Raw genomic sequence first — 21,454 nt, 5'->3', positions numbered from 1 at the left:
GCCCACATATGGACACACCCACAGGGTGAAGACATGAGGAGCATGAAAGCAACAAAGTCAAAGGTCCACAGGTCACCCTAGAGCTCTGTAAGGTTCTGAACACTGCAAATCTTTAAAAATAATTAAATCCAACAAATAAATGCTACACTGTTAAAACTGAGATTGGGTTAAATTTATATAAATTTAAAAAAAACACTTAAATTTGCAGCAGCTGAAAATTCAGGGGCAAAAATTCAGTTTGAATATACAGTCCTTCCAAATCTGCATCATGAAGTAAATTTCCTATAGCTTTAAAACACAGGCAAAGACTCAAAGTGTCATGTCTTCTCAGACAACTGGAACAATAAATGGGGAAATGTAACTGTGGATTTCCCAATCACAGTAAAGAGACTATCAAGCACAGCCGCTTTAACAAAATAAGGTAGAGGCAACATTAGGTTGAATTAAGCATGTTAAAATCATTTATTAATTAAAGTCTTTAAAATTTCAGTTAAAAAAGCACCCAATTTGTACCAAATTTTGCAATTTTGACAAAAGTTTGTCACTGCTTAAGACTTGGCTCTTACTGATATTTGATACCTAAAAAAATATGAGAAAAATCTCAATATTATCTAAAATGTTCAAGTAAATCATTTAATTTTAGTTATTATTTTTTGGTGAAGGTAGAAATTTCAGGGTAAACCGAAATATATTTTATATCAACACAAAATAAATAGTGTTTAGACATTTTCTAAGGAGACTATTTAAGCTACGGTGGACTCCATTGGTATGGGTCAGGGTGGGGGCAGAAGTTGCATTCAGCAACTTGGCCACTAGACATCACTAAGTATTAACCAGTGAACCTTTAATACACTGGGAGTATATTGCAATATATTTCAGAGTTCTGAAATGCAAAACATTTCCAACATCGGGAAAATTCACTTCATGTCTAGTTGCTCCAAGTCAGTATATAATAATTCAAACAACGGCCTGTCTTTAGAGGCCAACAATTTATAGGACTATGGCAGAGAATACAGTATAATATTGTATTGGGACACCTGAAACTATATACACACCTTGATTATATAAGTTTAACAGTCTAGCATTCTATTGGACTGGGTTTAACTTTGATTGCACTATGTTTTCACCGTGTCAGTGTTTCAATAAGTTTTTGCCACATCACAACATTATTAACATCATTTCATGGACATAAAGTTACTGAACTCAGACCTGACTGACTGAATCAACCCCAGGTCATTACACTGCCCCCACAGGCTTGGACTGTAGACACTAGGCATGATGGGTAATCAAGTCATCCATCTCTCTTCTTACGCTGATGTATCCACCACTCTGGAACAGGGTCAGTCTGCACTCACCAGACCAAATGACCTTTATTAAACACAGTCCAATCTTTATTGAGGTTTTGCACAAACGTCATATGATCACGTGGTTTTCTGTTTACGACGCCATATTGGTAGGCAAGCTTTCCTTGGATCGTACAGCGTGTTAAAAGATGGACCTGCTAAACTCCTGTGTGCCGTTTATAACTTAGCTTTCACCAATTATAAGTTAGGCAGAAAGACCGCTCGGTTCCACTGGTGTCAGCGGTGGTTCTGGCCTGCGTGCTTGTTGTGCTTAGCGGTGTGGAAAAAAAGACTTGTCATCATGTGGTACGGTGATGAAAACTCCTTTAAACCTACAAGGAGGGCTTCCCCTGGCCTATCACCCTATGGAGACAGAATGATCGTGGGTCTACCTGCTCCCTTTGCCGGCGATGGCAGCCAGAGTTTCCTCAGCTGGAAGTGGCAGTCGGAGCTACAGCGGGAGACACCAGTGAGTTCAGCTGGAGCTGGTGACAATACTCCCCACCCGTCTGTGACAGTCTGCTTTTCTACTATGGGACAGCCTTCCCCATGCGGTCAAGTCAAATTATGTGGCCGTGAAAGAGAAGATGGGATCGGCTTTTGGACAGAGACAGTTAATGGACCGTTTTAGAGCTAACATGTCGGCTCGTTCATGAGTTCTGGGGCAGAGCCTGGAGGTGTACGGCTGATGTGAGCCGGCTGGAGCTGGTACTGGTGTTTTAACCTCCGAGTTTGCGCGCATCACTGTTGTTAGTAAACATAGAAACTCATCTGTTGCCGCGTTTCCACTACATGGAACCCGCTCAACTCGGGTACCAGATACTATTCCTGGAGACCGTTTCCATTACAGGATACTACAGACTTTACAGTACCTGCACGTCACAGCGATGCGGCGCGTTACTTCTGTGTTGTCTGCTCAGAGTTGCTGAGAAACTCACTCGTTGCTTGTTGTCTCGTCAAGCTCATGCTGAATTTTTATGTCGGCCACCAAAGACTGAATCTCCTGACTCAATGGTGTAGTTTTGCGGGCTGTCATCATGTAGATTGATCTACCGCTACATTTACTGTAAACTTCCGCATCTGTTTTTTGTAAAACAGCGGGTCACAGAGACAACTCTCTGACCAATCAGTGGTCTGCAGTGTTTACTCGTCACGTTTTAGTACCTGTTCCCCAGTCTTGGAACCTCGGCGGAGATGATACCAAAAAAGTAGTACTGGGTACCAGATTCCAGGTCCTTTTTCGTAACGGAAGCGCAAAAAGGCCGAGTCAAGTCGAACCGAGCCGGTACCACGTAGTGGAAACGCGGCATATGGTGCTTTTATCACAAGCAGACATATCCGCAGATAACAAAACACGAGTCCAAAGAAATACACGATATAAAGCAACAGTTCTGACTTTCTGGATCCAGATAGCGTGCCTACCAATATGGCGGTGTAAATAACAATCACATGACCAATGACGTCAGCTGCAAGTCCTCAATGCTCGTCATCAAACTAACGGATGTTTAAGAAATAAAATGTTACTGCATCAGTTACAGGGTTGAAAAACTGAAACATGAATCACTTCAGTAATTACCCAATGGAAGATTTAACATATTTGACTGATTAAATCCAGGTGAGGCTGTTTTTTGCCAGGCTGTGTATTTTCATTGCCCTAGACCAGGGGTCTCAAACATGCGGCCCGGGGGCCAAATGCGGCCCGCCAAAGGTTCCAATGCGGCCCGTGGGATGAATTTGCAAAGGGCAAAAATTCCACATTCAAGGCTGTGGAACTCATTTTACTTAAGGTTCCACATACATGCACAAACAGGAGAACCCACATCACTCCCATCCTTAAATCTCTCCACTGGCTCCCTGTTCTATATCGTCTTCATTTCAAAATTCTTGTGCTAACTTTCCGGGCTCTACATGGCCAGGCCCCTGCATACATTGCTTCCCTGATCCAGCCCTACAGCTCGACTCGTAGCTTGAGGTCTTCAGGACAGCACCTGCTGATGGCTCCACGGACCTGTTTTAGCACACGCGGTGACAGGTCTTTTAAAGCTGTGGTACCACGTCTATGGAATGACCTGCCTCTACACCTACGGTCCATGGACTCTGTAGAGAGCTTTAAGAAACACCTCAAAACCCTCCTGTTCAAAAAGGCTTTTTAGTCTCCCACCTGACCCAGGACCACCACAGACTGATTACACTCTATGTATTCATCATAACGTACTCCATGTGTCATCCCCCCCCCCCCCCCCCCCCCCCAGTCTCTCTATATCTCTATCGCTCTCTCTTTTCTCCTCCTTTACTCTCTCTCTCTCTCTCTCTTTAACCCCAACTGGTCAAGGCAGACAGCCATCCTTCAGGAGTCTGGGTCTGCTCCAGGTTTCTGCTGTTAAAGGGAAGTTTTTCCTCGCCACTGTCACCAATCACAAGTGTTTGCTCCTGAAGGATTCTGCTGGGTCTCTGTAAACTTAATTTGATTCTGATTTGAATTGATAAAGCACTTTGTGACTCTGTGAAAAGTGCTCTATAAATAAAATTTACTTTACTTTACTTACTTTATACAGACCAATATGATCTACAGTAAAATAATAACAGCATCATAGCCTACAGAAAATAATGACTCCATATTCTCAGTCTGATGTGAAAAAAAATAATATTACATCATGACTATAAATAATGACAACTTCAAATTTTTGTTTTTGTTTTAGTGCAAAAAATAACATTAAATTATGAAAATATTTACATTTACAAACTATCATTTAACGATAAAATGTGAATAATCTGAAATGTTTAAAGAAAATTAAGCACAATTTTCTGCCTGTTATTAAGTGTTCGGTGTCTTTTTAGATCTGATCCATAATGCACAACTATGATTAAGCTGAGGCATAATATTGTTAAAATTGCACTTACTTTTTTAAAAGAAGTTTTTGTTTTTTCAGGTTATTCACATCTTTTTTGTTTGGATAGTTTATAAGTAAGTATTTTCATAATTTAATGTTGTTGTTTTGGTTTTTTTTTGCACTAAAACAAAGGCAAAAATTTGGAGTTGTAATTATTTCTTATTTTACTGGTCCGGCCCACTGGAGATCAAATCGGGCTGAATGTGGCCTCTGACAGAAAATGAGTTTGAGACCCCTGCCCTAGACCAAGGGAGTCAAACATATGGTCTGTTGGCCAAAACCCTCCAAAGGGTCCAATCTGGCCCACAGAATGAATTTGCAAAGTCCATAAATTACAAAGAAGACACTGACAGTCAAGAGTGTCACTGAGTTTTTACAAGTTGTATTGATGATAAAGTTCAGTGCTGTATTTTTCATTTCCAGATACCTGTTACAAAATATTTTGTGTATTTGTAGATCCACTGTGATCTGTTACTTGTAATGCACTTGTGTAAATGAGAAGCAATTGCATTCATTTTCTTAAGACATTTCTGGTTGTTCATGGATATTTATTTCATTCACATTTTCGTTTAAATGAAGACCCAGGGCTACTGTTGTGGCAGCTCCAAAATAAATTTTCTCTCTATTTAACCTTTCTTAAGTGATTCATCACCATTTATTCTAATATTATCCTCTGTATTTTCCATTTTTCAGTGTAAATCAGGTATTTTCCTATATCTATTTCACAAATCATGTAGATGTTCATTTAAGTTCAGAGTAAATTCCAAGGTTATTATATCAAAACTGACTAAAAAGTGACTTTTTCAGCGAAATGTCATTAAATGAACATAAACCAAGTGTCTCCATCCACTTTCATTTCACAATTCCATGGGTTTTACTGGTGAACCAGTTTTGTAGAAGATGATGGTGTTTCCATGGTCACTACAGAGCCTCTAAACGTCTAAATGGGTCATATATGATGACCATGAAAAGGTAGCCAACTGCATTTTACACCAATTATTTACATGTGTTGACAGGATTGGTGGATCAACAGTTATTAAACATTTTACATCAGTAGATAATTTTGGTCGATGGTGAATGTTTTGGTTTAGTATAGTTTGTAAATGTTAACATTTTCAACTGTAATTTAAACTTTTCTTATTGCTTTAGTGCAAAAATGTCAGAGTTGTCATTATTTATAAGTTGTTGGGCTCCATGGGTTTGGTCCTCAGGGGGCGGGGCTGGGACTACAGGGGGCGGGGCAGTGACCACTAGGGGCCGACACTGTGCTACGTCACTGCCCCTTCCTCAAACAGCCGCTTTTCAAAATCCGCTACAGCCGGAGGAGGATGGAACAGCCGCGGACACAAAGCAGCTTCAGCCACCGTAGACCTCTAACCCCGTCCCATCCTGGACACAAAACACCTCCGACATACTTCCACTACAACCGGAGTCAAACTAAAACCTGTTAACTGGTCTAGTCTGGCGAGAATCTGCCTGCGGACAGATGTAGTCAAAGTTTACCCATACCTGCGTTTAATTAATGAGTTTTTATTTTCGAAAGGAAAGCAGCTGTTTTCTCAGGTCGGTCACTTTCGGTGAGTATTTTTTTTTTATCATTCAACAACAGAAAACTCCACTTTCCCTGGAGCTTTTCTTTGGGTTTATAGTGAAGTCCAGGTCCAAATCCAGCTGCAGCCGTTTCCTCCTGGTCCGTGGATACATTAGCCCAGTTAGCATAGCACACCCCTGACCACAGTTCTGTAAGTTAGACTAGTGTTATCACTTCCTTTATTGGTAAACTGTGTTTAGGATAACATCTACTTTAACTTTACTCAGGTGTTAACGGACAGACAGTGCACCATCTCCCCTCAGGAGTCTGGGTTTTTATCTGTAATAGACCTAAAAGGACACCTAAACCTTTAAAAGTTGTCAGCTGTGGGCTGGAAACTATAAACCCCTGTAGTGTAGTTTACAGCCTGTAATTTGCTGCTGCATTTTGGCTTCACTGGGAATTACTGATTTGATAAAGTGCATCCTGAGCCTTGTTTTCAGATGTTTCATTCCAATATTATGAGTATGATACCATTTTACAAGATACTGGCTGCAGTGCAAACACAAAGAAGTTCCTTAAATACTTATTTTCTATTGTTTTTTAAGCTATAGCCAGCGCAGTAGTGCAAAAAATATTAGCTTTGCATCGGTATGTCTCATTATAAAGATGATTATGGTCTAATAACTAACTAGGACAGGACATTTGCATAAAACTGGCCTCCTGAGCAGCAATTGTTTATTCAGGAGAGGATGACGGGAACGAAATTAAATAAATATATTTTTTAATTTTTTTTTTTAGAAAACATAAACCCTAACACTAGGGCAGGGATTTCTGAGTAACATAGGAGCGTATTTGCTTGCTTTTCCTTGATTTTGCAATGTAACAAAAGACCCAAACAGCCACTGGAAACCAAAACCATCTACTGATGTAAAATGTTTAACACCTGTTGATCCACTAATCTTAAAAATACATGTTAACAGTGTTAAATGCAGTTTGTCATGCTTTCATGGTCATCAGATATGACCCATTTGGACGTTCAGACGCTCTGCAGTGAATGTGAAACCACCGTCATCTTTTAGCCTACAACACTGATTCCCCAGTAAAACCCATGGAATTGATAGAGTACAGTTTGATAAACAAAAGTGAATGGAGACACTTGTTTTAAGTTCAGTTAATGATATCTTAGTGGACAGTCACTTTTCCTTCAGTTTTCTCTGTTTGTGAAATAATAACCGTTAACTATAATCTGAGCTTTAATGAACATCTTCATGAATGGTAAATTTAATACAGGAAAATACCTAATTTTCACTGAAAAAATGAAAAATACAGAGGATCATGTTACAATAAATGGGGATAAATTGCTTAAGGAAGGCTAAATAGAAAGGAAAAATAAATTTTGGAACTGTAGCACGGGGTCTGTATGGGTTATTTATCCAACTCAAATATTTTAACTTTTATTTAAAAACACAAAAAAGTAGTAGTGACTTCATGTTGATGTTTTTTTTGTTTGTTTCACCTCTCTCTGCTCGGTGTCTCTGAATCGTACATGCCATCAAACCCACACTGGAGCTTTAAATTACAGCCTTTTGAAATTGGATAATTGTAAAGGCTGGCATTACAATTGGGATTAATCGTGAAGCTCTATTCTTGATGATGAGCTATTTTGAGCTAACTTGTATTTACTTTGTGTTTTCCATTTAAAAGCCAGCAGAATCTTATAGAAGCAACACCCAGTCCTGGACTTCTACACAGGACAGTATACATGTTTTTTGAAAATGCAAAAAACCTTCTGTGTAAAATTATTTTTCTTTCTCTTTCTGAATGATGGAACTGTGTTTCAGCAGGCTGATACATGTTTCATAATGTGTACTTTTAACATCTGTTGATAATTATGTTGACTTGTGAAAGCTGTGATGGTGCGAAGGATTAACCTCCTTCTTGTGACCTAAAGTCGCTCAATTCTTTGACACAGCAGCTGTCAGTCTGTGGTCATCCAGATAAGCAGGAGGACGGCGAAGGGGATAATTGGCTCAGAAGCTGCAAAGATCAGCGACAGCACTGGTTAAACTGTGCTTTGTTTGCATAGAAACATGAGAAAATATTAAGATGATCGTTTTCATACATAGGGGAGCACAGCTTTTGAAAAGATGTCATAGTAGGGAATCATTTATTGCACTTTGTGTGATGTGAGTTGTGCAGATGCAGAATACTCATTTGGGTTTTTGGGGGACAATCTATTGTCTGTAGTCAATGGGTGCGCCCCCCCCCCCCCCCCCCCCAGTCTGGAGTGTGGGACACCTGGTGGATTTCTCGTTGAGCTGACTGAGAGCAGCTGGAAAAGCAGAGGGTCACATGGATGCTGAGTGTATAGATCTACACACCCATAGGTCTATAGATTCTGAGGACAGATGAATGTGACACATCAGAAGCAAGTAGATTTACACCTAGAGAAGGATGAACCATGGCTGTTTGGTCTAATGATGCCTAATATTAACAAACAACATACTCAATTAAATCTTATTGAGAATATAGTAACTGAAGTGTCCCTTACTTTGCAAAGTCATGTCTGAGTTTCAGCATTTTTCCTGCATTAATGGAAATGCATAATTCCTATGATCACATCTTGGTTAAAAAAAAAGAAAAGCTAGATCAGATGAAATTAACAGAATTAACATGCAAAAACCCTAAAATGAAAATATGCCCTGGAAGTTCATCTGCATCCATTAGTTTTAGCCGTTATGATCCTTGCACATGTTGACTTTACATTAATTTATCTTAGCATGAGCTCTAAATGTCTTGGGTGCTACAGCTAACATAGTGGAAGGAACATACCATTTCTATATGCATATGTTTTGCTGCTCAGTACAAGGGCTGAGCAATATGGCCAAAAATCTAATAACGATAATGATTCATTCATATCAATCTATTGATAATCATCATGAAACCATTATTTCTCTCTAGTTTAAAAGCAAATTTTTGGTCATAAGTGAAGGTAGAAGAAATCAGATCAAATCAGAAGAAAACAAAAATCAAAAATAATTCAACAATATGATTGTAAAACATGAAACAAGATGAAAACAATATCAGGTGTAACAATAAAAATGATGCTACCTGTGGTTATAGTGGTCATTTTGTTCCTTTTTATATTTTGATATTGAGTCAAAATAAAGAAGGAACTCAAAATGACCTTGGAGCTGTTTTTAGATTGTAATCAACAAAGACTAAAGCAATCTAAAAATGATTATTTGTGCTTTTAATTTATTTATTTTTTCCTCACCAAAGTCCATAATTCCAACTGAGATGCCTGATAGCGGCCATTGGTCGTTATCAGAGCCCAGGTTTCCAAATACTGAATAATCATCTGTAAAGTGTCCTGTGTGTCAATTAAGCATGAATCATGGTTAACTTGGGGATTAAGTTGCTTTAGAAGCCAAAAATCTACATTTGGCAGGTAAAAAAGTTATTGATGCAGTTACGTAATGCCATTTGGAGGGGACATTTCAATTGGAGAGATTGATAAAATCAGAGAAGTAAGGAAGATCGATCTATTACATAGAATCCAACTGCTGCCATCAGTCATTCCTCTAATACTGAGTGAAAAATGTGTGACAGGTAAAGCACTACGTTAGTGTATGTGTTGGAAAGTAAAAATAGAACAAGTTGTGTGCTCTGGTCTTCTGAGTTCCTGCTATTTCCAGTCATTTTCCTTCCCATAATCCTCAGTAGTTGACCTCCGTTGGCGCTTTTGAGTTATGTCATTTCTAAAGTCACCAACACTCAATCTTCTCTTATTTTGACTCTGTTAACTTGTCTCTCTTGTAAATTTGTTGGCTAAATACAAAAGTGAGCCTTCTAAATTATAGTTTTGGACTCAGTATAGGCATTTCTATCATAACCCAAAAGAAAATGGCTTCTCAGTATCAGGTCTGTTCACTTAAAGACATACACCAATAGAATGAACCAAAGCATTGCACTTGTGTCTGTAATCGATGCTGCCAGACAGTTGGTACTGGCTCAAGGCTTTGGTGTTACTTGCTCATTTAGTCCCTGGTTCTGGTCCATCAGGTCCACTTTACTGTCTCTGTCCTCGGTGACCAGCATTCATGGTATTTAATTTAAACCTGTCAATCAAACCTCTGCCAGGTTGTGTTTCTGTATTATTTATCTTCATTATTTACTCAGCCACTACAAAGTTACCTAATTAGATCTATCTAAAGATGCTAAATACTGTATTGTATTTCTGAAAGATGCTGAACTATGTTAAAACGTCCTTTTATGGGTATCTGATGGAATCAAACAGGTCATAAAATTCCAAAGTGTTTGTGCTGAAAGAGAGTCCCAGTCAGTTCACACTTGGCCATGTCAGTCGATTTCCCTGATTGTCTAATCATTATAATTGGATTAGCCAAAGCTTTCCTCTGCATTTAACCACACAGCAGTGGTGTGTTGGGCTCAGTGTCTCAGATGAATGTACTGTCAGGAGCACTTGCTGGTCACATACATGTTAGTGAGTATCTTCATTCAGGGATTGGAAATGTGTTTTTGCATCTTTTCAATTTTCCTCCTGATCTAAATATGACGTAGCAGTTGAAGATTGTGTATTTGGTTTTGAACAGGGCAGGCTGCTGTCCTGCGGGATGGGTGACGCCCCAGAGCAGGATCACTATGTGGAGCAGTTAAAAGAAGTGTTTAACAGTTTCGACACCAGCGGCTGTGGGTCTCTGAGCTCAGAGGAGCTGGCTGAGCTCTGCCGATCACTGCACCTAGATGACACCACGCCAGCTCTGATCAGCGCTCTGCAGCAGAACCAGGACTTGGACCAGGACTGCCGCACCGCCAGGGTATGTAGCTGAATCTGATCTGAGGTCAGCAGACCTGGACCTTTGTGTCTCTGGGTTTTTTGCTGCTTTGTTTGCCATCTTGTTGGCAATAAAATGTAGCTCCCGTTGACCCTCATCCCAGGTGTGTGATGTCAGGCCGACTGAACCATCTAATCACTGACCATTCACAGACCCGACTATTTGACTGTGGTCTTTTTAATGTAGGATAGTCAAAGAAGTTACAAGGTTCATTTTCTACACCAGCATGTGGACAGACAGATGACTCGCGTTGTGCATGTGCGAGTGTGGGTATGTGTGTGTTTGCGGGGGGTGCGGTAGCAGAGGCCAGTGAACTGATTTCATACCCATAGTCTCTAACAATGAAGTCAAAAAGAAACACCCCCACCTAAAGCTGGCAGCCGCCACCATCCAAGCACAAAAAAAATCTGCACATTCAGGGGGAGCAGCTGTTGATCCTTGAAGTGTGACCCCACCCCCAAACCCCCCCATCACACCCCAGACACCCAGTCCAGGGGGAATTACATTCAGTCCAAGGAATTTAACAAACATGTCATTTAGTCTAAAGGCAGTTGTATTTTATGTTGACATTCTCAGCATTACTTCCTTTTATCTAAGACTATTCTACAAATGCAAAGTCTGTGTTTTCTTCCTAATTCCAGGTTGACTTTGACCAGTTCAAAAATGCACTAATTCTCGTGTTGTCGTCAAAAATTGAGACACCTCAACCTGAATTGGAGACTCTACCTAAGCCAGGTAATGAATCCAGCAAATATTACAAAAATCTGAGTTTTACTTCACAAGATGAAATCCCTGTAAAGATAGTCATTTGTGTTTTTACGTTTTTCTTTATGGTCAGAACATGACAAACACTGAGCAACAGAACATTTCACAGGTCAAACATTCAGAACAATTATAATATCAGAAGTTCCCTCATCAAAATATGCATAATTGAAATTAAATACAACAAAATATACAAATTTAAAGGGTTTGAGCTGAGAAAAGAAACAAAATAAACCCTTTATTGTAAACCTTTTTATATCCCAAGAACAATAATGATCACAAAATAATTTTCATATTATTACAATGATAGTTGGTTGTCAGCAAGGAAAATTATCTAATATTAAAATTAAATAGCAATGTGATATGAATTGATATGGTAGTTATCATTATAGTTTTATCAGCCAGCTTTCTCTGTTGTATATTGGTAAAACTGAAGAACGTCTCCTTTCAATGAGTCATTGAAATGGTGAAGGTGATGGTGTTCAGAATAGTTTAATGGAAAAATAAACAACTTTTTTAATACTCCCAATTTCTAATGTCTTTTTCATCAGTGTTACTGAGTGTATTTTTTGTGTTTCAGTGGTCAGCTTGAAGCCTCCCTGTAGATTTTATTAATTAACCTTTTAACTAAATTACCTCCTTCAGTCATAATTTACAAAAATGTCATATGAAATTAGATAATGTAGAGACTGAGCCATACAATGTGGTGTAAAGTTGTTGCAGTTGTGTTACACAATCAGGGCTAATTGTTAAACTAAATATTGTCCTGTCAATGTTCTTGTCTGTCAGTGAATTGTACAACACCTGAAACAATAACAGACAATTGTTAAACAGTGTTAACCAGTAGGATTATGTCTTCTGAAACATAAGAAAACAACGTAACGGGAGTGTGAGAAACTGGGCATTTTTATGTGGTCTGATGGTTTTTAAAGTGCTCTGTGGATGAGTGGGATGCAGCTGATTGAATTTGACAGATTCTCATCTTACGTCTTCAGAGTCTCCTGAGATCCAACCAAAGTTTGTGAAGGGTAGTAAACGTTACGGCCGCCGCTCCACACCAGAGTTCTTTGAGCCTATCTTTGACTCAACTGAAGCCACCATTTCCAACGCAACGCACCAACGGGATCTGGAAGACAGTGATGACTCAGCTGTTCCTCGGAAGCGTGAGGTAACCGGCTGAGACCCATGTCCTCAAAGGTTTTCCATCCTTGTGTTTCTCCAGATATAGAGATGCCATCCTTATCAGGCCTGCTGTCCTTGCATGGACTGTTTCTCTGCTGGCAGTGTTATTTTTAGCAAATCAGCTTAGTGGCATGCATCACAGATCCTGAAATATAACATAGATGCACCAACTCAGGATTCACAAGGTCTGAAACATTGCATAACTACTACTATCTGGAAATAAGACTGAATTATGAATTTTTTTCCCTGCTTTTTATTTTTATTTATTTATTTTTACCTCAAACATGAAGATGCTATTCAGACCAAGAAATAAAAGATGTTTTACTTAAAATCCAACAAGCAAAAAAATAATGACAAGTGAGAAATGAAGACGTGGTTTGGCTGTCGTCCTCAGTGCTGTTGTTCTGGGACCATGAGGATGCTTTCTGGTGCTGATTCATGAGAAGTGTAACAAAGAGCCTCCAACCAGTCACTGAAATTATATAATGATGACCTGTGTGTAGACATGTTAATGTTGTGTGTAGAGTGAGTAGTCCTGCCCCCCCTCCAGCCGACTTCTACACAAACACTGAACTGAAGTGTGTCTTGGTGTTGACTAATCTAAGTTTTAACAATACGACAGAGTCCAACCGGGGGTCCAGCAGATGGGAGGGGGTAGTTCTTTGGCAGATGAACAATGAGCATTCCCCCTCCCCCTTCCTCGGAGATGCCTATACACCATGTATCAAAACGCTGTTTGCAGAATCCCATCTGTTCTTCATTCCCTTGCTGTTCACATCCTCAACAATGGACGTCTGCCCTGGGCTTGGTTTGGATCCCTGATCCCCAACTTCAGCTCCTCCTCTGATTTTATGTCCTACTACTGCCTAAATGAAATGTTCTCAAACTCATTTTAACTTTCTTTATATTTTATTGGAATTTCTGTGACAGGAACCGTGCATATTGTAAATGAATGTGTGTGTATAGAACCTGTAGACGTATCTAAACTGTAGACCATGAACCTGTTTTAGCTTTTAAGAAACAATACAATGCAAACAGGTTAAAAGTATGACAAATTGGCTGAAACCCCCCCAAAAAACCTCTTCAATTCAAATCTATAATTTCACTTTTAATCTCTTTAGGATTTTTGTTTGCTCAAAGCAGTATTTTGGCACTAAAAAACAAAACTTATGTACTCCATTACACCATTTCATGTGAATTTAAAATATATAAATGCTGTCCCTCGGTTCTGCATGCAGTGATACTCTCAATATACTCTTTACATATTGAAATTTGGTACCAAAACTTGATTGTTTCTCTTTGTATTGAAGTTCAGATCTTCTAGTTAAGATCAGGTCCAAGAACAGCATATAAATTAACTTAGTTTGACAGTAAATCTCTGACTCTGCTTTTCCTTTGTCCTGTGTATTTTTTTGTTCGTATAGATGTGAAAGACATTGTTCATAATGATCTAAAAAAGTCTTTAATTTCACTTGAAATCTGGGGAAAACGTGTATGATTCTTCTATGAAGACATGTGAAAAATGTGTCGTCACACATATTTCCTATTGTAATCAGTGTTTCTGGTTTGCCCACTGAACATCCCAGGGACCCGTCCTTAAACAAAGGCCCTGTTGTGCTTTTTGTCAACTATTTCAACCCCCATCACATGCATACTCAACTTTGTCTTGTCTAAACTTATAAACAGTTGACTGTCTCAAGAGAAAACTAGGTTTTTTACGTAGTTTTTTCTCAGTGTTAGTTTTTTTTGGCAAAACTGATGATGCATTGTTAACCTGTTGACATGATTGAATGGTTTTTGTGTTTTGAATCTAAATTTTGTGTGCACCTTTTTCTCTTCCAGCGTTGGAACGCTCGTGAAACAAGCTCAGAGGAGTATGAAGCAGACGGTACATCCAATTTTCCCCGTTTGACCTTTTTTATAGATAGTTTTGATTAAATGCTCACATGCTGTCATGTTGTGTGCAGGTCAGATGCATCTGTGGAATCCTGATGAACCAAGTACACCTCGTGGATCCATCCTTTCTTTATCGAGCCGTTTGGAGGAGAGGTTGCATGAGGCGTGTGATAACCTGGCACTGCCGTGGGAGGGATGTGCCCGTCACACCGACCTCCTCACTGTCTGTGAACATCTGGGTTTAGAGGTGAGACACAGTTTCAGGCAGTGGTTTTCATTCACATTTTCAGGGATATTTCAGTGGAGCTTTTCACATCTGATTATTAATACTTGATCAAAAGGTTGTGAGTCTTTGCTAAATCATAGATTCATAGATGAAGGTTGAAATGACAAATGACTCTGCTTCTTCTTCTTCTACTTCCTGTCTGCCTGATTCCATTAGTCATCCGCTGGCTGAAAATGACTCCTTACACAGTTCATCACTCCTTTTAGGTTTTTGTAGTTTTGAACAGCTGGAGTAGTACACATGAAAACTGTATATTCTACATGTGTACATGTAAAACTGACATTGAACTCAGGTCAGACTTTACATTTCTTTGTGTGGTACTTACAGCGACGATAAAGGCGTTCTGATTCTAATCACTTTCAGATCACATTGCCCTAAAAGATGCTGCTTTTTTTCTCAGATAAATGGTGAGGTGCTGCAGAGCCTAAGAACTGATGGAATGATGAGTGTTCAGGAGTTTGTGTCCAGGATTGTAAACAACACCCCCCCCACCCCATCCGCCTCAACTCCATACAGACAACTGAAGCGACTCCACTCCACACAGGTCAGGCATTTCTTACATAGAGACATGTAAAAACTGTTTTAAAGATGAATGCCAGAGAGTATTTGTTTGGCCAAATGCTCGTCTTCTAGAATGCAAACACTACTGCATGTGTTTCCAGCCATTTGACGAGGGGGGCCGTAGGATCGCCACCCCCTCCGCCCTGACCAGCACCATTGGTATGCGTTTGTTCTCCACCCTTGATGATGGCACTGGTTACACTGCAGTTGAATGTGTCCTGGATGCCTGGATGGAAGAGGGAATAGAGAACAGTGCTGACATCCTGCAGGTCCACACTGCTGTCTGACTGCAGCACTTTCAGTGATCATAAAAATAGAAATAAACAGCGATACTGAAAATGTCTGCAAAGCTTGAATTTTTTTTTTTTTTTTTTTGCATTATTTTGCAACTCTACAGATGTTGAATTTCAGCCTGGATGGGAAGCTGAGTCTTGGTGACCTCACAATGGCTCTTGAAAATGAGCTGCTAGTTACGAAGAATGGGATTCACCAAGCAGCAGTGGCCAGCTTCAAGGCCGAGATCAGATATCTGCTGTGAGTACGAGTCATCGCTATAATGCAGATTAGTTTGGTCTTGATGTGGTAATGTTTACTCAGATGTGATGCCCTGTATCTGGAGTGATTATAGACTAATTTGAAGTTGAATAAAGAGAGTATTGAGATTAGAGCTGAAACTATTAATTGACTCCAATTCAATTAAAAAATTATTTGATTACAATTTTCCTGAATCAGAGCTTCATTTCCTTAATTTTGCTGCCGATAAACATTAGTTCTACTGTTGTGTTTCACACGGACAGTTATTGTAACCCACATGATGGCAGGATCAACAGACAGTTGTATGTTAGTTCCATGTTCAGTTATTTTTAAGTTAGTAAGTTGGATCCAAATGTGTTGAAGACTGCAGTGTACATGTTTGTAGATGTCATTCAACTTGTTTGTCGTTTATACCTATAGACATTTGTATATATACTTTTATACTGTTTTTATTTCTATATAGATATTTGTTATATATCCTTTTGGTTTTAGATTTTTTGAGGTTTGTTTCAGCTGGTTCTGGAATTAAGGACGAATTGTTTGTCATTTTCAGACCTTTTTACTGTTTTTTTTTTTCACCTATTCAAATAATTGTTTAATCGAATCAAAGAAAATAATCAATAGATTAATCCATTACAAAAATAATCAATAGCTACAGCTCTAATTGGAATGATTTCAGCTTTGATGATAAATGACAACTTGGAAATGTGTGGTTAAGTGGCTGAGAATGACATATTCTTATTCATTACCAAAACCATTTACTGTATCTAATTTCTTGTTTTTTTGTTGTTAGAGAGTGTGTAGACAAAGAGCTCAGGGAAAAAGAAAAAATCCAGTCTGACCTGGAAAAAGCAGAGAAACTGAAAAGTCAGTTTGCTACTGAAGTGGATGAGCATCACTCTGCAATTGAACACATGTATAACCTTAACCTCAGGTAATTTCCTCCTGATTCCTCTTCATTTCTTCATCTCCCCTACTACTAATTTCTGTGATTATGTTTCAGAGTTTTTTTAGTAAGGAAATCTAATTCTGCGTAACATGATATTTAACCTTACACTGTCCTCCATGTTCCCTCTGTGACCTGGTCAACAGGAAGCTTGAGCAGGACCACAAAGAGAAGCTGGCACTGGTCCGATCTGAGCTGATGAAGGAGATGGACCACATCCAGCAGCAGGCTAGCCTGCAGCGAGAGGAACTGGAGGCAGAAGTCAAAAGGATCAGAGACGATGAGTCCTTTCTCAGAGATCACCTCTCCATCTCTGTTAAGGTAACCATTGGTTGTCACATATTTTCACATAATCCTAACTCTTTGTTTTTGTCTCTTCTGGTTGAGCTGTGTCATAGTAGTTCTCTAATAGTTGTTGTTGTCCACAATGAGTGAAATATAGGAAGATTAGAAGCTAAACTGTGGCACCCAATGCTCCCTTTCAGAACATGTTTAGTGAAAACACAATATGAAAACTTTTGATTCACCTAAAGGGAAACATTAAGGGTTTTAAAGGAGTTGAATAGTGAAGTAGGGCTGGGCAATATATCAAATTAATTAGATTAATCAAGCTTTCGGAAAATGGCGAGAAATGGCCAATTGAAATAATTGATAATAATTGAAATTATTCTTCTGGAGACCTTTGATTCTCGTAATGTATTGAGTATGAGTATGTTTCTGTTGTCTTGTCTGGCATATAGTTTTAGTAGAAAGAGTATTTTTGAAACAACTTTTGTCTTCAGTTCACACAGCCTGAAAACAATTGAATACAATTGTAAGTTGTCTATACCGTTAAAAAATTTTTGATTAATTTTCTCGCCATATCGCCCTGCTCTACAGTAAGATGATCAAATTTCCATTCTAGAACGCACTTAAGAATAACAAATGACAAGAGAGGGAAGTATACAAGTTTAGGCAAAGAATAAGGTCAATAAAACTCTGCATTTTGTGTCTCAATCAAAGAATAATCAATTTTTTTTGTTCCCACTAACAACAACTTCAGTGAAAAAACTGAGGAAGAAGTAATAATTCCTTATTTTAAACCCTGTCTCTGTCTTAGGAAAACAGACGTCTTGAGATGGAGGTATTGGACAGCACTGAAAAACTAGTGGAGGCTCAAAGCCAAATTACAAAACTACAGACAAACCTGGACAACATTATGAAGGAAAAGGTACAAAGTGGTTCAGTGTTTTGATTCAGATATCAGGTAAAGTCAACTAATAAACTGATGGATGACGAAGATGATTTTTTTTTTTCTGTTCAGTTTGGAGATCTGGACCCTGGCAGTGCAGATTTGTTCTTGCAGGAGGAACGCATTAAACAACTACGCAGCAGCTATGAAGCTCAGTGCAGGGTAAGTCTTCTGTCTCTAGGTGACTGGAACACTTATGTTTCTGTATCTATTGTCCACAGGTGTAACTCGGTATTTGTAATTGATAGGATCTGCAGGATCGTATTGATGAGCTGCAGTCAGAGCTGCAGGAGTTTCATAGTCTTGGTCGCGTTCACCAGCCCAGCCACAAACCCCTCTCTGAAGAACTGGAGAGTAAAAGCCCTGGCATGGAGTCAGACCCAGGTAAACGTTACCATTACTTCCACTTAACACAATCCAGATGTCTAATGCATAGAAACACAAACATTTGACCTCTAATAACCTTAGACACATGGCCTGACTTTTTATAGGTATTGGCTCAGAGGAGGTTCAGCCATTCAGCCTGAGCCTCGAGGCAGAGATGATGCTGGAGCAGCTGAAGCAGCAACACCTTCAGGAAATGGAGGATCTGAGAAACCAGCTGGAAAGCAAGGTAAGTTCAGAGTATGCTGTGTTAGACCAATACTGGCAACAATGCATTTAAAGGAGAAATAAATGGGACATGTACTAAACTAGTCATGTGGTAAAAACAGATGTACAGCTTCTGTTTGTGAGTTTGACACACTGTTGTGACCGTAACAGCACAGTCATTGCACCTCATGAACTTGGAAATCATCTAGGACAGTGAAACATGAGCGCTAGTTTTGCCAGGTGTAATGTTGCATGTAGTTATACCTTGTAAATTTAGAAATCCATACTCATATGGCCACAAATGTTGTTTGGAACAGGAAATGCCAAGTTTTAATGATGCCATTACACTGAGAGGATGAAATTACTTCTCTGATGTTTAATATGCTCAAGAAAATTTTTTAAAATAAATAAAAAATAATAATTTATTTTAATCTTTCTTTATTCGGCTAGTTTTATAGATATTAAAAACATAATTAAAAATTAAATCATGATTTTAATTGAATTAAAATGGAATTCTTGTTACTCCACACCAGTCCTGCTCTCAGATCAACACTGACTCAATTTTGATTTTTTTTTTTTTTCATTAATTCCTGTTTCTTAACTAGCTTTTGAATCCTTCTACATTTTCCATTTTCTGTCAGATACGTGAATTTGATAAGATGGTAGAAAAGCGCCATGAGACATCCTATGAGCACCAGAAGGCCACCTTAGCCCTTCAGTACCAGCAGGAGGTCCAGGCCTTGAGGGAAGAGAAGACCAGCATTCAGAGCCATGCAGAGGATCTCCAGAGACGACTGGAGCAGGCAATGCTGGAGCGATCCCATCTGGAGAAAAAGCAGGCCAAGGAGAGGGAAGAACTGGAGAATCTGCAGGAGGAAGAAGTTCAGACTCTGAGGCAGCAGCTGCTGGAGGCTCACGCCAAAACCGCAGACCTGGACGAACACCTGAAGACTCTGGAAGCTCAGCAAGAAGAGGCAAATCAAAACTATGCCACTGAGATGGAGGAACTGAAAAAACAGCACAGCACAGAGATGAAGAAACTAGAGGAGAAGCATAAGGAGGAGTTGGAGGCCAGAATTGAAGAAGAAAGAAAGAATTTACAGGATGACAAAAATGAGTGGGAAAAGAGGTTGTTGCATGATACTGAAAGAGAAAAGGAAGTGTTGCAACAGAAGTATGAGGACCAATTGAGAGCCAGGATTGATGAGGTGAAGCTGAAGTTTGAGGAGGAGCGAGCAGAGACTGTGAAGAGTTTGACGGAGCAGTGGCAGAAAGAGAGAGCTGAGCTGGACGAGCGGAACAGCGAGGCTCTGCAGGCGCTGCTGGAGGAAGAGATGCTGAGACTGGTCCAAGAACACGAGCACAAGGAGAGCAAGATGAAAAGCCAGTGGGCGAATGAACGAGCCCGACTCCAGGAGCAACAGGAGGAGGCGCTGCTCGAAAGAATCCTCCAGCAGGAGGCGCAGTTGGAACAGAGGGAGCAGAAACTGAAGGAGGAATGGGAGAGAGAGAAGCTGCAGCTGGAGGAAGACTATGAAGGGATGCTCCAGGAGAGGATGAAGGATGAAAGGGAGAAGCTGGAGTTGGAGAAAGAAGAGGCAGAGAAAAAACTGGAACACTTAATGGCAGAGGATAGGGCTCGTCTAGAGAAGAGCCATGGAGAGGCCATTCAGGAGCTGACCGCCAAACACCAAAAGGAGAGGGACACGCTCAGCAGCATGTTGGACAAACTGCGAGACGACATTGCTCAGGAGAGGTAAGACACAAGGCTCAGACATCTGGCTTCTTTCTGTATTTTCGTGCAAATGTGCTTTGTTTGGGATCATTTCATGCAAACTCAAATGGCATCCTCCAAATTCAGATAATAGATTTTCCATATAAAATCCAAATACTTCTGTAATTTTTTTTTTTTTTCTTTTTATCCCTCGACCAGAAATGGTTTATAATCGTTTTGTTGTCTGCCTGTCCGTCTGTCCATTCAATGACATAATCGCATGATCTGAAGAATGCATTGAGATATCTGCACCAAATTTATACTGTGGATGCATCTTGGCATGGAGCAGAAGCCTATCAAAAATAGGTGACCTTGACCTACTTCAAGGTCAAATGGCCCTGAGCATTTGTAATATCTAAGTATTTTCAGATATAAATATGTACGTAATAAGTTTTACTCAAAGACAATCTAATGTAAATTACAGGGCAGTAACTTTCAACAGAATCTTACACTGTATTTGGCCAAGGGGTGTTAAAAGTGTGCAGCATGTTATGATTTTTTAAATTGGACTCTTATAGTAGAATTTGGTCATAGGTCTGTGTACTCTGAATGCAAGCAGTTTCTCATTTTTCACTGGCTTGAGGTGAAATTTCAACTGAACATCCAAGAAACGCTATTGTGACATATCCAGACCTTTCCCTGCCCTTCACTGGGTCTGTGCTAGTAATGGCTAGTGGTGGTGGTGGTGGTGGTGGTGGGGTGGGGCAGGGGCATATAACCTAAACAAAGAAAATGTGTACAGTTCTACTATTTGTTTAAGTTATTTGGGCCCGCATTTAAAAATCTTGTAATGTTTGATTTAAATAAACAACTGTAACAACTGGTGAGGGGTGAAAGGTCATTGACATTTTCTCAGTATTCCATGTTATGAACTGGGAAAAGTTCTGGTTTCTGGGTGCTTTGGCATAGAATGACGTATGTATTTTTATATTAATAGTTTCTAAAACATTTTGTTAAAAGATTAATGCCACTGTCATGTTGGTAAACTTAAACAGCAGTGGCTTCATAGGCTCACAATGTCCAAGAATTGATTGACCTAAAGGTAACTGTAAACATCCAGCATG

General features: G+C 39.5%; 1 protein-coding gene across 9 annotated transcripts in view; it reads left to right on the top strand.

Annotated features, from left to right (window-relative positions):
* The first annotated feature begins 5,560 nt into the window (after positions 1-5,560).
* Positions 5,561-21,454, top strand: part of nin (ninein (GSK3B interacting protein)) — a 32,622-nt gene continuing 16,728 nt past the window's right edge. For 4 of the 9 annotated variants that reach the window (XM_030127009.1, XM_030127007.1, XM_030127001.1 and 1 more), the window contains exons 1-17: positions 10,198-10,275; positions 10,385-10,609; positions 11,269-11,362; positions 11,490-11,501; positions 12,385-12,557; positions 14,414-14,459; positions 14,539-14,714; positions 15,154-15,297; positions 15,416-15,583; positions 15,712-15,848; positions 16,642-16,782; positions 16,941-17,115; positions 17,894-18,004; positions 18,098-18,187; positions 18,274-18,409; positions 18,517-18,638; positions 19,258-20,372. In XM_030127009.1, the coding sequence (XP_029982869.1) occupies positions 10,237-10,275; positions 10,385-10,609; positions 11,269-11,362; positions 11,490-11,501; positions 12,385-12,557; positions 14,414-14,459; positions 14,539-14,714; positions 15,154-15,297; positions 15,416-15,583; positions 15,712-15,848; positions 16,642-16,782; positions 16,941-17,115; positions 17,894-18,004; positions 18,098-18,187; positions 18,274-18,409; positions 18,517-18,638; positions 19,258-20,372 (3,104 nt within the window). In that variant the 5' untranslated portion in view covers positions 10,198-10,236. Of the gene's footprint in view, positions 5,812-10,197; positions 10,305-10,384; positions 10,610-11,268; positions 11,363-11,489; positions 11,502-12,384; positions 12,558-14,413; positions 14,460-14,538; positions 14,715-15,153; positions 15,298-15,415; positions 15,584-15,711; positions 15,849-16,641; positions 16,783-16,940; positions 17,116-17,893; positions 18,005-18,097; positions 18,188-18,273; positions 18,410-18,516; positions 18,639-19,257; positions 20,373-21,454 lie in introns of those variants that run through there. The other 5 variants (XM_030127010.1, XM_030127003.1, XM_030127005.1 and 2 more) reach the window with 4 other exon arrangements.

The sequence above is a fragment of the Sphaeramia orbicularis genome, chromosome 22 (genome assembly GCF_902148855.1).
Source record: "Sphaeramia orbicularis chromosome 22, fSphaOr1.1, whole genome shotgun sequence".
NCBI lineage: Eukaryota > Metazoa > Chordata > Actinopteri > Kurtiformes > Apogonidae > Sphaeramia > Sphaeramia orbicularis.
This window is presented reverse-complemented; position numbering and strand designations above follow the sequence as displayed.